Raw genomic sequence first — 16671 nt, 5'->3', positions numbered from 1 at the left:
CATAAAATTTATTTTTAGATTCCTCGGCAAATGTGTAAAACACAGCAATCCTTACAGCAAATGATTTATAATCTTTATAATGCCATAGCCTTGGCCGATGTTAAAGGGTACGCGATGATTTTATTTGGCCATCATATTATTCAGTACATTAAAGGAAGTAAGTTTTTTAAATTTCATACAAGCATTACAACAAATTTCAACAAACTTCAGGAGTTATGTACACAAAGCTGAATACTGTTTTCCAAAAATATTTTATAAATGAAGTTGATTTAAATCCTGAAGGAACGTGCACGAAAACGTGTCCTGAATATAAACAAACAAAAGCACACGGATGTTTCGATGAAAAAATTTGCGCCAAACAAAGGACTTGCAGTGGAGATCTGTGGGAATGTGAACACAAAGTTTCATCGACGATGTACATTTGCGCTTCGGTTATTCATTAGTTACGATACAGTATTTACTGCATTATAAAATTTTATTCTTGATTATTTACACAGTACAGTTCAATTCTCAATAAAAGTATAATTTATTGCAACTACTTTTCTAAGCTTGAGTAAAAATCATTTTTGGTATTCAAAAGAGTAAGTTAGAAACTTTAAAATCTTTATTTGCTATCCTGCTTATATTGATGTACAGTTTTAACAAAGTGAAATTTGTTTATCTCACAATCGTGGGTGTAATGGCATGAATTTTATCTGGGAATATAATTCTATTGATTTATTACCGTCCGTTTATGTAAACAATTACAATGCAGTCTTTTATTTTGTAAAAGAGCTTTTGAAGTCCTTGAATTAGAATAAATTAATAAATAATATCAAGTCACACGATTTCTAGTGTCTATGTTTACTTTTCTTGTGAGATAATATTTCTTCACTTATTATTAAACTGAAACAAAGCTTTGGCAAAGTACCGAGTATGTTATCATGATTTACCTTTGCGCAGATGAGGCTATAAATAAACCTTTCAAAAGAACAAGATACGAATGGCAGATATGCCATCAGGAATTCACATTAGCTTGCATATTCTTCTCACAGTTTCTACTAAAGAATAAGTTGTTAGAGGAGTTCACTCTTAATAAATTAATTTGCTAGCTTTCGTCAATTTAAATAGAAAATTCAGTAAAATCAGTAAGATGGAGAAACTAGTGTTTAGTTGGATCGATTATTTATTATTTGGTAGTTTACTTGGATTAAGTCTTTTGATTGGAATATACTTTGGATTTTTTAGTAAACAAGATAGTGTAAATGAATATTTGTTCGGTGGTAAAACGATGGGGTACATCCCTGTTGCTACAAGTATATTAGCGAGGTTGGTATATCTTGTAACATAATAATGTAATATATGCTTATAAAATAAATAATTTTATTCAAAAGCCCGATGATAATTTTCCTAAAAGTTTGTTGTCAGGTATAACATTTTTAGGAGTCCCTACTGAAGTCTACTTTCACGGATGTCAATATTTTTTGACTGTTATTAACACCATCTGCACTGGATTAATCACTGCCTATGTTTTCATGCCCGTGTTCTACAAGCTGCAAATAGCTAGCATTTATGAATATTTGGAACTGCGATTTTCAAGGCGGATTCGAAGTTTTGCATCTAGTTTGTACATACTATCTCTGCTGGTATACGTTCCGATTGTTATTTATGTGCCAGCTCTTGCCTTTTCTCAAGTTACTGGATTCAGCGTTCACTTGATATCTCCCGTACTCAGCATTATTTGTATTACTTACACATCAATGGTGAGATTTACTTTCGCCGCATAATGAATATTTCGAAGTGTAGAAAATAATAATTTTTATCAATTCCTAGGGTGGAGTCAAAGCTGTTGTTTGGACTGATACTATACAGTTTATGTTTACCATGGGAGGGTTGGTTACGGTTCTTGTTATTGGAGTCAGATCAGTTGGTGGATTCTTAAATGTCTGGAAAATTTCCAACGAAGGAGGGAGGCTTGATATTTTTGAGTATGTACTTACTCACTTTGCTATATAGGGAATTTTACGGGAAAAATGCCATTTTCTGGTTGGAGAAACCGAAAAAAAACAAATGTTGTGGCACGCGCTCGCAATTTTTTTTCTTATTCTACATGTTTAGAACAATGCAAAACCACGTTCCAACATCGAAAAATCTATGCCCTTCAAATTTGTCGAAAAATAGCCATTATACACGAAAAAAATGGTTAGTTGCGATAACCAAGTACTTCGTTGGGATAACCAAATTGCTTGGGAAAATACGCACCAACTATTTTGTTGGTATTATTTACCAACTGGACTTAGTTAAGAAAAATTGGTAACCATAACCAACAGTATGGTTGTATATTGTGTAGTCACGAGGCGACAAACACTATTTAATTTTCATTATCTTAATCAATATATATTGGTTTGTAATACAAACAAAATATATCGACAATGATAATTACATGTTTACAATTTTATAATACAATTAATATATCTGAAAAAAATTTCTCCCTCACTGGGGATCGAACACGGGTCCTTCAACTCCAAAGGCGGAGACTGTCGTCGCGCTAGCGATGCATTTGGTAAATAAGAAAATCTTTGAAAATATAAGCTGCAGCTCGGATTTCAACTAATATCTAGGTAATTACAACAAAAATGTTGGTTGACCCACTATGAAAGCAGTGATGTACCAGAAAAATGGTTGCCCTTACCAAGTAAATTGGTTAGTAACCTATAAAGTCGACTTTTTCAATGTAAAAAAATCGGCTTGGTTAAATTAACCAAGCACTTAGTTCTCATAACCAATTTTGGATTAACCAATTATTACTTGGTTACCACAACTAATCATTTTTTTCCGTGCATATGTTCATACAATTCATCAAACTTTGGATTGAAAATTTCGTAATCATGTAATGGTATATTTTTTTACAGCTTTAATCCAAGTCCGTTTGTTCGGAATACGTTTTGGGGGATGGCATTCGGAACTCTGTTTACGTCCTTAAGTCACTTTGCAGTTGGTCAAAAATTTATCCAAAGATTTTTAGCCATTGAGGCGCAAGCCGATATAAACAAGTAATCGTACACAGATTTGAATTACGATAACTTCTATTTTTAGCATTAGTGAAAATTTAATTTATTATATAGAGCTATACTACTCAAGACAGTGGGTACCGTTATTATTGATGTTGGTGTGGTTTTCACTGGACTTCTTATGTACGCTAAGTATCACGATTGCGATCCAGCAAGTGCAAAAGTAAGTGTCATTCAAAAGCGTAAGACATTTTTTTGTCTAAATACTTTATTATTGATACGGACTTTCTATTTCTGTAAGCTGGTGCAACGGAGTGACCAAGTAGTTCCCTACTATGTTATGGACATCACAAAAAATATACCAGGAATATCTGGCTTGTTTCTCGCGGGGATAGTGAGTTCCGCCTTATCCACTATGAGTGCAAGTATTAACACTTTGTCTGGACTCATTTACGACGACTTCATTGACCAATGGATGTCTGAAAGTTCAAACAAAGATGCCAAAGCTGCTAATATCATGAAGGTTTGGATTACTGCAACTAACAACAATGTCATATACAATAATCATTATGTAGTAATGATTAATACGTACTTTATAACGATTGCAGGTGATTTCCGTGATTATCGGATGTATTAGCGTAGCTATGATTTTCGTTATCGAACACTTGGGGACAGTATTAGAGATGTCTTACAGCATCCGTGGTGCAGTAGATGGACCACTTTTAGGTATTTTTATTCTCGGTATGTGCGTTCCATGCGTGGGAAAGAAAGGAGCATTAACTGGAGCCTGCACAGCGTTGTTGTTTATGTCATGGATCGTAATAGGATCTAAATGGCACATTTTGAATAAGAGAATACGCTATTCGACTCTGTCCATGACGGTTGAAAATTGCCCCTACCCTTTAAATGAAAGTCTTACCGAAACTACGACGCTGCCACCTATTAATCCAGAGGATGAACCCATGATACTTTTTCAAACCACGTTTTTATTCTTCGTCTTTTTTGGATCGATGATAACTGTGGTCGTAGGAGTCGCGACGAGCTTTCTATTAGGAGAGTCCGACGTTTCGAAAGTCAATCCCGAACATATTACTCCGGCAATTCGAAGGTATAATCGAGATTTTTATTTTAGAGCACTTTGATCAATATCTTTATTATTCAATGGACAATGTTGAGTGACTTAATTTTATATACATGATTTTTAGATTTTTACCTACGAAAAAGTATCTCGAAGTCAATTTGGACGTTCTACATCAGCAGGAACACTTACTTGCAGAAAAAGATAAGGAAATCGATTCTGATAAAAAAATTGCAAAAGATTGATTAATCCTTGTCTTATTTTATTAATATGAAACTGTGATTATTTGTACAATAAAAGAAACTATATGAGTATATTAAAATTCAAATGTCAGAATTGATTCATATTTATTCTTTCGTACGTACTCGTTGACAAGAAGATAAGTGTAGTCAATTATTTTTAAATACTTTATCGAGCAATTTATCTTTGATATCAAAATTTTGAATCATGTGTGTTTATCTTTTTTTATCTCAAGTTGTTGAAATACTTAATAGTCTTGAAATTTATTTTTATAGTTGTCAGTCGGTTGTCCAGCGAGATACACCAGCGCCAATTTTGTCATGCAGTTAAAAAATTAAAAAAATCGCGCATTAAATAGCAAAGAAATAGATTTTCAAAGTTTTCGTATTGTCATACTGCTGTAGTGTACATATTAGCGGAAGACAATGGCAGATATGAGTACAGTTACTTCTGCAATTGGTGAATCTGAACAGTTAATGTTTACTGGGATCGATTAAATTTTATTCGCTGGGTTGCTTAGCATAAGTCTTCTGATTGGAATCTACTTTGGATTCTATAGTAAGCAAGATAGTGCTGAAGAGTATTTGTTTGGAGGTAAACACATGGGATACTTTCCTGTGGCAATCAGAACACTTTCGAGGTAACTAATTAGTTGATATTATATTCTTTATGCATTTTAATTTTCAATTGCACAAATATTTTGTTATAATTCTTTTAAAAATGTTTCACAGCACGCTATCTGGAATAACTCTGCTGGGAATTCCTACTGAAGTTTATCTACACGGAGGAGAATTAGCTCTAAGTGTATTCGCCCAGACAGCCGAAGCTATTATTACGATTTATATTTTTATACCGGTTTATTACAAGCATCAATTTTCCAATACATACGAGTACTTGGAATTACGGTAATGTACATCGCGTCATTGATGATGTATATTCCAATGGTAGTTTACGTTCCAGCTCTAGCGTTCGCGCAAGTTTCCGGCTTCAATCTGCATATCCTCACACCAGTTTTGAGCTTCATCTGCATCTTTTACACCACGATAGTATAAGAAAAATTAGTATGAATAATTTAAAGTGATTTGTACGTGACTATTATGACAGAGTTGTGTTTGTTGAAATATTACAGGGAGGATTAAAAGCTGTGATTTGGGCGACAACGTGCAATCTGTATTCACTCTTGGAGGTTTGATTACGCTTTTGGTCTTAGGAGTAGTCTCCGTTGGTGGTTTTTCCGAACTGTTGAAAATTGCAGATGTAGGAGGAAGACTTGATATATTCAAGTAATATGATTTCAGATTTTTCTTTCTCAATCTCATAATTATATGTGATAATATTGATGAGTGAATTTATCGTTTTCTGTCAAGCTTCGATCCAAGCCCGTTTGTGAGAAGTAGCTTTTGGGGTCTGACTGTTGGATTATCATTTACATGGCTCAGTGCTTTGGCTACTGGGCAAAAGTTTGTCCAAAGATTCATGGCCATCGAAAAAGAAGTCGATATAAAAAAGTAGTGTCGATGTATAACATAGTTTATAACGAGTATTTTACATAATTACGTTATTTTTCTATGTAGAGCAATAATCTGCATCACCGTTGGTGCGATGGTCCTCAATTGTACGTGTGTATTCATAGGAATCCTAATGTACAGTAGATATCACGATTGCGATCTCATAAGTGCAAAGGTGCGTTTATAAGCCATAATAGTATTATCAACAATTGTAAGTACAGATAATATTTGAATAAAAAATCATAGGTTGTGCAACAAAGTGATCACCTGTTCCCTTACTATGTAGTGGATATCACTAGGAATATAACTGGTATGGCAGGTATTATTCTTGCCGGGATAGTAGTAAGTTCTGCTTTGTCCACGATGAGCGCAGCTTTAAATACGCTTTCTGGCATCATTTACGAAGATTTCATCGAACAATGGATTCCAGCTAGTCCGAAATAAGATGCCAAGGCAGCTAAAATTATGAAAGTTGGTATAGTTGCTAAAATTGTATAAATATTACGTATAAAAATACGTTAAGAGCACTGATTATTCTTATCTTATTGCAGTGGATTTCAGTTTCAGTAGGCTTGATCAGTATTGGCTTAATTTTCGTTATCGAGCATCTGGGAACTATTTTCGAATTGAGCATAAGTCTTCGAAGTGTCGTTGAAGGTCCGATTCTCGCTGTTTTCATACTTGGTTTGGCCTTCCCTGTTGTCGGAAATAAAGGAGCAGTGACAGGAGGCATTGTCTCTGCGGTCTTCATGATGTGGATTATCATCGGAGCAAAATGGCACGTCATCAACTATGGAATACAGGATGAAAATTTGCCCATGTCCACCGAGGGTTGCCGGTCATTCAATGAAACTCTTTCGACGACCACGGGTTTGCCGACTACGGATGAAGATAATAAACTTTTCATACAGTTATTGCCATCTTGGTCGCCCTAGTAACCAGCTATTTTACCGGAGAATGGAACGACTCTTCCAAAGTCAATTCCAATCTTCTGACGGCCATCGTTCGGAGGTGATTTTATGAGTACTTTAAAAGTTTAAAAAATATTTCATATAGTTGTGCACGTTTTCTAATTTACCGTAACTTTTCAGATTTTTGAAAAGAGATGATTACGAAGGAGTTGAAATGAAAGAAATACCCATCAAAATGTAGTTCATATTTTCTTAAAGCTGATCGTTCTGTAATGTCGACGATATCGTATGTAAAATGGCAGTATTGACTTAGGCAACGCGTTAAGAACATAAATTATATATTTTTTAAAAATTGTGTAGATATCTATTAGTGCTTATATCTGTTTATCTGTATAATACATTAAGTATAAATATAACATTTTGATCGGACTATTCAGACAACAAAATAAAAAATGCTTGATGCTCAAGTAATCACACGTCGCACATTATGTATACAAGCTTGAAAAGAAAAAAAACGTGCTACGTGTTAATCTCTTATTCGCCTGCAGTTATCAGCTACTGGATCCTCCATTCGAAATGCAGTATAGCAAAATACGCTAGTAGAAAGGAGCCGAATCCGAGGAATATACCCTCCGAGTACTTTTCAGGATTTTGAAGGAGTTTTGATGAAATTCGTAGGTATGTAATTAGAAAAAAATAAAAATGTATCATGTCAGAAGTAAAATTTAAATTTTTCCGCTTGCTGAGCACCAACAGTTTAAAGCGTTTGTAGGTCGTGTAATAAAATTCGCATTTCAAATTCGCGTTCCTAAATTCTTGTACCAGGTGACCGATTATCAATTAAATGCTTCACAACGAAGCCTATAACTTTTTTAAGAGAGAGAAGGATGTCGACGTATGAATGATGTATATTTTTAGATCTAGTAGATTTTAGACTCAAATAAAGCATTTTAGCACGCGAGTGTAAGGCATAAGTATACTTAAAATACTTTAATCGATTTTGGATTCATATTTTTATCCATTCAGAAAGTGTTACAGCAATAATTTAATTAGTTTTTGTGGTAAAAGAGATAAAAAATAGTCAGTATATGTTGGAGTTAAAATTTACTGTTACAGAGCGTGTAAGTACATGCGTGATAAAAAAAGTTATCGATATAGCGTGACTGTAGCTGCTTCTAATAGTAAACACTGTAATAAAAGGATTACGCACTGTTTCTCAAAATGTTCTTTCTGGCAGACTCTAAAATGCGTATGTTTTTCTCCCCACAGACGATTCAAACGCGCATTTCAATAAAAAGGAAAAAAAACAATGATTGCTTATCTGTAAGTTGGTATATAAAGAATGGCAGAGACTACTAAGGATATCAGTTGCCGTACATCATTAGTTCAACTAGATATTCAGCTGCTGTAACTGTTCAAAGTACGTAAATTGAAACAATAATTATGTATAAGAAATCTATGTCGATATTGCATGTAGTATATATTTTAAATAGTATTTCATAAATTTATAGACACCGCACAAACTGTACACATAAATACCCTACACAAATGTAATTTACTACACGGAAAAATTATACATGGCTATTTTCTACACCGATATTCTCCACACCGATTTTTTATTATTTTACTACACTGCAAAACTTTACACAAGCATATAACCTATTGTTGTAATAATGATCTGATAATAGGTTATATGCTTGTGTAGAGTTTCGCAGTGTAGTAAAATACATTTGTGTAGGGTATTTATGTGCAGAGTTTGTTCGGTGTCAATTTTAAACAATTTTTTTGCAGAAATAAAATGTCAAAGCTCGTCCTACTTCTTTGCATTGCATTTTTGGCTATCGGTATCGTTGTCTCTACTGTAGCTGCTGCCGCTACACCTGCTACCCCGGCTACACCGGCCACCGCAGCTACTCCGGCCACTGCAGCTACCCCAGCCACCGCAGCTACTCCGGCTACCCCGGCCACCGCAGCTACTCCGGCTACCCCGGCCACCGCTGCTACCCCAGCCACCGCAGCTACTCCGGCTACCCCGGCCACCGCAGCTACTCCGGCTACCCCGGCCACCGCTGCTACCCCGGCCACCGCAGCTACTCCGGCTACCCCGGCCACCGCAGCTACTCCGGCCACTGCAGCTACCCCAGCCACCGCAGCTACTCCGGCTACCCCGGCCACCGCAGCTACTCCGGCCACTGCAGCTACCCCAGCCACCGCAGCTACTCCGGCTACCCCGGCCACCGCAGCTACTCCGGCCACTGCAGCTACCCCAGCCATCGCAGCTACTCCGGCTACCCCGGCCACCGCAGCTACTCCGGCTACCCCGGCCACCGCAGCTACTCCGGCCACTGCAGCTACCCCAGCCACCGCAGCTACTCCGGCTACCCCGGCCACCGCTGCTACTCCGGCCACCGCAGCTACTCCGGCCACTGCAGCTACTCCGGCTACCCCGGTTTCTCCAGCTGCTGGATTATAGGCTGCTGATGACAATTTTAACACGTAGTCTTATCAGTCGGGGCGGGGAGAGATAAACATTCAGTTACAATTTGGTAAAGGTTTGGAGCATGTGACAAAAGTTATAAACATTTTAATTTACGAAAATCTACACTTTTCGAGTAATTGCTTGATTTTACAAAACTGACCGTTCAGAATTCACCCAAACTTTGCAACTTAGTAGATAAACATATAACGAATAAATTGGTACCTCAAAAATCTAAACTTGGAACGTTGAGCGTAGTAATTAACAAATAAAAGTTTAAAAATGTACACTTAACCTCAAAAAATGAGTCAAATCAGCTCCTGTCTGAAACTTTTTATTGATAATTACAGTAAATAAAATAGTATATGCTGGAATTTTTGATTGGATGAAGTTCAGTTTATTCAGGTATCGCAATAACTTACAAGAGATCAATTTATCTCGATTCATTCTCCAGCAAGAATAAAAACGATGCATTTTAGTTGTTTATATAGATTGTATGTAAAATAAATAAGCGGCAAAAGACCAATTTTATTTTAAAAGGATCAAGCTCAGTTATAGTTAACAGAGTATCTGTACCGTAGAAAATTTGATATCAATAGCAGTGACATGAATACTCGACGGGTTAATGGATTTCGATTCCGCAGCTAGATGGCTGCATATTTAATAAAGTTAAATATCTAATTACTTCATGATTGAATGCATAATTAAAGTTTAAACGAACGTTTTGTGGATTTCACCAGATGAGATAAACAAATCAAGCTTTAAGTGATCAGACGTTGAACGCTATACGGTATTATACTGTTTATTATATATTACTCATCAATAGATCAAACGAAATGCATACATGTATATAATGATTGCGACTCCGTAAATTAGACTTACTTGTAATAAGACAGTCCAGACGGGACTACAAATGCATCGTATTCCTCTCTTAATTAAAAAAGTGATGACCTTTGTTCCTCTCTTGAAAAAGTGATGAGCTTTGTTGTGATGAACTTCCTTGCGCAAGGAACTTTTTGAAGTCAAAAAAATAAGTTGCGATACAAACGCGTTCGAATTTTTATTTTTGTATGCTTTTCTAATGTAAAATATTTTACTCAACTGCCTATACTAACATTTGCGTAACTTTGAGTTTTTCCATTAGGTTAGTCTCAAAATACTCATAAAACTATAAACTATTCAAATATAATATAAAAAAAATTTCGAGTTTTTGGCAAAAAATCAGTGGAGTTTCTCCTTAAAGACTTTGCTTATATGAAAGCAAACAATCGCGGCAAATTGATGGCTTATTCAAGAAAATTAAAAAAGTAGATTAAGGGATCCAGCCTGGGTTAAATCGTACAAAAAAAGTGTTTTTAGTCACTTGCCACGGATTGGTGAAAGATCCGGACCGTCTTCTTTACTCTACCCAGGCTTAAATCGTACCTTAAACATGCCCCCTCAGACCTAATGAAAGACATTTCTGAAAAGTATTAATTAAATGTTGTTAGCAACAAGTACAGTGTGAAAAATATTAATTAAATTTATTAGCTACGTATACAACGTATGGATAATAATATTTTATTAATATTTTTTTGGAAATTCTTATTATTATTATTTATATTACATTAAATATTCGAATTATTTCATATTCATAAAATGCGTTTTAATACAAAAAATTATTCTTATAGAATTTATGTACGATTAATTAACATTCCCTCAACATTAATTTTTTTATAATATTCATGCTATATCGATTGTAAATGCATAATATAATCATATTAACGCAATCAATTTAATGTTCATCCAACGATTTCTTCGTATATCTTACTTTATGCAAGACGAATTCTATTAATATCAATAAATGAATAAAATCTGAGCAATAACAATTGTATATGTGTATCATTATTACTATATGATTGTAAGACTTTAAATCACAAAATTTTTTTTTAAATTTGAAAATCATAAAAAAAGGCGCGCGAAGTCGCGGTCGCGTATGTGTTTACACGCGCGAAGATCGTCTATTGTTTTAAACCCTCAATTATAAGTTAAGCTTTCAAGGCAGCAGGCAGAAGACACGTGCAAAGGAGTATTCGCGGCACAGTAAAGTTCTCTTTTTGCAACTAGCTACATCCGTATCTATTGGAAAGGTAGTTGTTAATTGTAGTATCGTGGGTTTTTGTGTGCATTATCGTATTGATAAGCATCGAAATGCCGAAGACAAACGTGTGTGCTATGCAGCACTGCGACAGTGCAAAAGTCAGAGATGCGTCCTTGACTTTTCATCGCTTTCCCGTCAAATTTCCTCATGTGTAAGTTATAATTCAGTGATATTCTACGTATATTATATGTGAGTGATTTGGTGCATATATATACGGTCGCGGTCGCGGTCCATTGGCTAGAGTAAAAATGGCAGTGACGGACGTGACGGATCCTAATAAAATTTGACATGCATATATCTGTTTTCTGATTCTGAATTCGGATATTTTTTTATGATTCTGATCATTTTATGGCCGTATTATTATTTTGGCCGTATTTTCGATTTTTGACAAAATATTTTTGCTTTTTTTATGACATGATTCATACAATATATTCAACAACAGTGTATCTATTAGAGCATGAAATTGCCTACTTTTTCCCGCGAGATTTTCCAAATTGACCGTTCCGTTCAATTTTGATCATAAAAAAGTGATTAAAAAAAAAAAATGTCCAAAACTATTTTGTAAAACGTTTTGAAAAAATGTATGACAATAAAAACCGATAATACCTATTTGCTGTAACAATTTTGAACCATTTTGATGACTAGTTTTTGAGCTAAAAATCAAAAACTGAAAAAAAATGGGTTTCCTATGTCGTACGATTACGGGAGTAAAAAGGCTTTAATTAAGTTGAAATTTTGGGAAAATATCGATCTTTTGATCGGTTCTTTTTGCAGCTACCGCGCCCCTTCATTCAAATTCTTTATCTCTCACCCTGTATACCCTGTACAACTGAAAATTACTATTTTTGTTAAACCTTATAACTCGCAAACTAAAGTTCAGAATGTTTTGAGAAAATTCATGATTTTATGAGGTAGGTTCTCATAACCTCATCAAAAAATATTTGAACAATTTTTTATCTACTGGAACTATTAAAATCAGGTTTTTCACTTTCGGTTTTTATTATATTGCAGTTTGAAGAAATGGCTCGAAGTAATCCAAAACGATGAGCTTTCCAAGTTAGGTGAGGATAAAGCAGGGCTCAAGAGGTTAGAAAAGAAGCGGGTATGTAGTAATCATTTTTTAGAATCTGATTTTGTTTACACTTCCTCCAGGAGGATGCTCAAACCAGATATAGCCCCACAGTCTAATTTAAGTAACTCTTTTGCATGCACGAACAGTCCTGTCAAGCAAACCCCAATCGATTTTAACCACGTAATAAATCAAAATAATTCAGACGTTTTAAATTCTGAGATAGTTGCCGAACAAATTGATAACGATGATGTTCCTTACGTAAGCTCTGCTAATAATATCTTACCGATTAATCAAGCCGTAAATCAACAACCGATAGTAAAACGTAAATCTAAAAAACGCGTTGAAACGGAATTAATTGCTTTAAAAATATTAAAATTAAGGAATGCAAAATTAATTCGAGAAAGTAAATCATTAAAACAAAAATTGCTTAGAGTAACAAAGCGTCAACAACAGGGTAAATTTAAATTATCTAAAAAACATTTAAACGATAGCGTGACATCTTTTTTTAAAGTGCAGTTAAATCATGATAAACAAAGAAAATGGGAAGAGGATGAAAAGCAATTTGCTTTAGGCCTCTATTATAAATCTCCAAAAGCGTATAAATATTTAAAGGACTCTGAAGGACAAGCTTTACCGTCAATTTCTTGTATTCGTAAATGGGTTAGCGTAATTAATTTGAAACCGGGTAAAAACGATCAGCTTTTGAATCAATTAAAGATTAAATTAAAGGGTAAATCTGATTTTGAAAAAGATGCCGTACTAATGTGGGACGAAATGAGCGTACGACCCGGACTCGAATATAATCTTAAAGAAGATTATGTTGAGGGATATCACGATTTAGGCGAACATGGCAAAATAGGTGTTAATATTTTTAGTAGCGGGATTAACCTATGATTGGAAGCACCCTTTGATGTGTTTTCCAACATCCGGCCCAGTCTCGGGAGATAAATTGCAGAAAATTATTAGCGACGTATTGCAAATTACGGAAGATGTAGGTTTCAAAGTTCAACACATGGTCTGTGATCAAGGAGCTACAAATCAAAAAGCAATTTCAATTTTAGGCATTAATAAAGATCGACCATTTGTTGAATTCGGAAACCGTAAAGTCACGTTCGGATTTGATGACCCACACATTTTTAAATGTATTAGAAATAATTTAATGAAAAGCGACCTCGCAATTAAAGATCAAAGAGTTTATTGGAGTGCCATTCGCGATTTAAGAGAAAACGAGCGTTTAAAAGTTTGTAAAGCAGTGCCTAAATTAACTGATCGACACATTAATCCAAATAACTATGAAAAAATGAATGTCAGTTTAGCGACAAAGGTTTTTAGTAATTCTGTTTATGCGGTTCTTATGACAGGTGCTACTTCTGGGGATTTAAAAAATCCAACGACAATCGCGACCGGTCATTTTTGTAAAAGATTAAATGATATTTTTGACTGTCTAAATGCTCGAAGCTCGAATGATTCTAATCCTTTGAAGCGCGGTTTATCCAATCAAAATCCTCAAGTAGAAAAATGTTTACGAGATGCATTGCCCTGGCTTGAACAATGGAAAATGACCGGCGGTAGGAATCCGGATTGTTTTAACAGTTTAATCTTAACAATTAATGGCATATTAGAGTTATGGGATCGATTAAAAGCGCAGAGAATGCCTCGAATTTGTTAACTTCTCGTTTAAATCAAGATAAAATTGAAAACTTTTTCGGTTCTATAAGATCTCCATCAGGACATAACGATAACCCAACTGTCATGCAATTTCGTAAAAATTTTCAGTACGCGTTAATGATAACTTTACTAGTACCACCCGTCGGAACAAACTGCGAACCAGATGACGCGCGATTACTGATTTCGGATTTTATTAAATGTGTAATTGATGATGGCGATGAGGACGCGATTAAAAAAAAGACGATCTTAAGAATTCCGCGATGAACTAAAGAATCGACGACTGGTTTATTCATAGAGATGCCGAATTATTAATAATTGATGAACTGCAAAATGAATGTGATAATGAAGAGAAAGAGAAAATCTTGAAAAATGCAGTAAAAAATACGTTGCCGGTTATCTCGCGTTTAAATGTTTAAATAAATACAGCTGCGATGATTGTCTTAAATATTTAATTAACAATGATAAAGTGTTAGATTCACCGGCGGATTTTCTTTTGGTCTGGAAAGCGTTTCCATCTGCACAAGGGCAACCTTACGGGAGTTTAAAATTACCAACAGATACTTTCGTTTCTGACGTTGAATTAATGTTTGATATTTTTGAAAAAGAATTTTTAAATTCATCTTATCAACCTAACGTACTAGAATTTCTATATAGCTTAATAAAGAAGGAAATGTTAGATCGTCAAAATTATTTTTTTAATACTGATGAGCCGTGTTTAAAACATCGTATTTGCTTGATTAAATTTTTTCTAAAAACTCATTTTTAATCACGTGAAATGGATTACAAAAGATCTTAGAGACCGAAAAACCAATAAGCGATCATCAAATGCACCAAAGCCTAATAAGTAGTTGCTTAAATTAGATTCTTAGTCATGTATTCATTTTAATTTGTTAACATATTTTTTGTTTATTTCAGGCTACGATTTCTACGTTTTTTTGCTTATTTTATTATTTAAATAAAAATAATTGTAATTTATTTAAGCGGTGACCTCACAATATACTTGTTTTTTTCAGGCCTGGTTCCACAGCATCTTCAACAAATCTACTTAGAACGAGGTCACGGTACTTGTCAGACGCCGATGTGGGGCTAGGTAGCCACAGGCAGGAATTATTATCCTTCCTCATTGTACGTGGACTATATGTTTGATAATCGGAAAATTTATCAGACATATGTCTCCGTAAATGATCGGTCGATATGGTACACGCGTAATAAGTCGCATATTTACTTACTTTGTTTTTTATTTTTTCAGCTGCCGTACCAGGACGAAGCTTAATTGTTTAGAGACAGCAGCTAATACTAATATACTTATTTTATGTACATTTCAGATTTTTTCTCGCCTCGTTTTATTAAATAGATGCAGATTCAATCAAACTAGGCGAGGATTTCCGTGGTTTACGTAGGGCTATAGGCGAAGGACTCCACGGTTTTATTTGGAATAATTATGTAAAAAGATTTTTTTCAATTTCCGCGTTTTATCAAATTATTTATTTATTAGTCAATTCAAATTATATGTATTAGTTATTCCAATCTTGTTATATAATTGATTCCAAATAAATAAATAAAAATGTCCAGCGCGCTAACAACAGTACCTCAAAGGTAGTGCGGAAATCTGTTGAAGCAATAAAAAAAATCATTAGAATGTTTTATATATAATAATTAATTATAATATATTTTATTTCAACGCATTTTATAAATATAAAATAATTCGAATATTTAATGATGATAATAATAATGATAACAATAATAATAATCATATGCTGGCTTGTATGTGTACGAATTAAAAAAAAATCGCATCCAATTTTAACTCGGATCAAAAGGGTTGAGAGTCGAGTACGTTGTCCATTGGACTAACGCTATCGACAACTTTCAATAAATCGATGTAATATTTAAGTTGTGGCCCCATTTGGGTTTAAGGATAAGAATTTAGGGTATAATTGGCTTATTCGTGTTTTTAGTACTTATTTTTAGTTGTGCACAGTCCTTATGCATTGTCAACAGTAATTAGCATAGTTACAATGCATATAGCGAAAGAACATTTTACCGTCCTGGGCGGTATGTTATCGATCGCGCATCTCATGTTACCGGCAGAAGGCTAGAATTAGACTGACGCGCCGCGCGTAGTCGGGGTGCGTACTAGCGCTCGGGGTGCCTCACTTTGGGATGGGGCTTTACGCTTCTATTAAGGTATATCTTTATTGGTCTAAGTCAGGAAGTCTAAACGTCTTCTAGGTTAGGGCGTGCGAAGCGCGATGTTCAAGCTCTATTAGCTTAAAAACTTGCAAGATTGAAAAATTTACTGTTTTGCTTTTTTTCATTCGATACGCTAACTCTGGAGCGCCGCAATGAAAGAATTTATTATATATCTTTGAATTCAGGGGTTACAAATACATATATAAGTACATACAATAAATAAATACTTTTTAAAGCGCATCACCAAAGCAGGTTTATTTTTTCGAGCAGTTGTCGCGACGAAGTTGTAACCGACAAGTGTGAGCAATTATTCAGTGGCAATTAACTCAAAGAGTTAAATCTTGTTAACCGAACGGTAAATTTGCAAGGCAGTCTTGGCCCCGATAAAATAATTTGAA

General features: G+C 34.8%; 2 protein-coding genes across 2 annotated transcripts; both read left to right on the top strand.

The window, feature by feature from the left end:
• The first annotated feature begins 291 nt into the window (after positions 1 to 291).
• Positions 292 to 4400, top strand: LOC100123318 (sodium-coupled monocarboxylate transporter 1-like). The gene is made up of 9 exons (XM_001606894.5): positions 292 to 581; positions 943 to 1308; positions 1397 to 1742; positions 1813 to 1967; positions 2892 to 3032; positions 3105 to 3213; positions 3292 to 3513; positions 3599 to 4098; positions 4196 to 4400. Exons 2-9 carry the CDS (start codon positions 1133 to 1135, stop codon positions 4311 to 4313), a joined length of 1767 nt encoding a protein of 588 aa, XP_001606944.4. The 5' UTR covers positions 292 to 581; positions 943 to 1132; the 3' UTR covers positions 4314 to 4400.
• Positions 4401 to 6171: 1771 nt separating this feature from the next.
• Positions 6172 to 9329, top strand: LOC107981790 (ice-structuring glycoprotein-like). Its single transcript, XM_016988443.3, has 4 exons — positions 6172 to 6287; positions 6368 to 6827; positions 6908 to 8147; positions 8519 to 9329. Exon 4 carries the CDS (start codon positions 8526 to 8528, stop codon positions 9198 to 9200), a length of 675 nt encoding a protein of 224 aa, XP_016843932.1. The 5' UTR covers positions 6172 to 6287; positions 6368 to 6827; positions 6908 to 8147; positions 8519 to 8525; the 3' UTR covers positions 9201 to 9329.
• Positions 9330 to 16671: the final 7342 nt, after the last annotated feature.

Source organism: Nasonia vitripennis, chromosome 4 (genome assembly GCF_009193385.2).
Source record: "Nasonia vitripennis strain AsymCx chromosome 4, Nvit_psr_1.1, whole genome shotgun sequence".
Lineage (NCBI taxonomy): Eukaryota > Metazoa > Arthropoda > Insecta > Hymenoptera > Pteromalidae > Nasonia > Nasonia vitripennis.
This window is presented reverse-complemented; position numbering and strand designations above follow the sequence as displayed.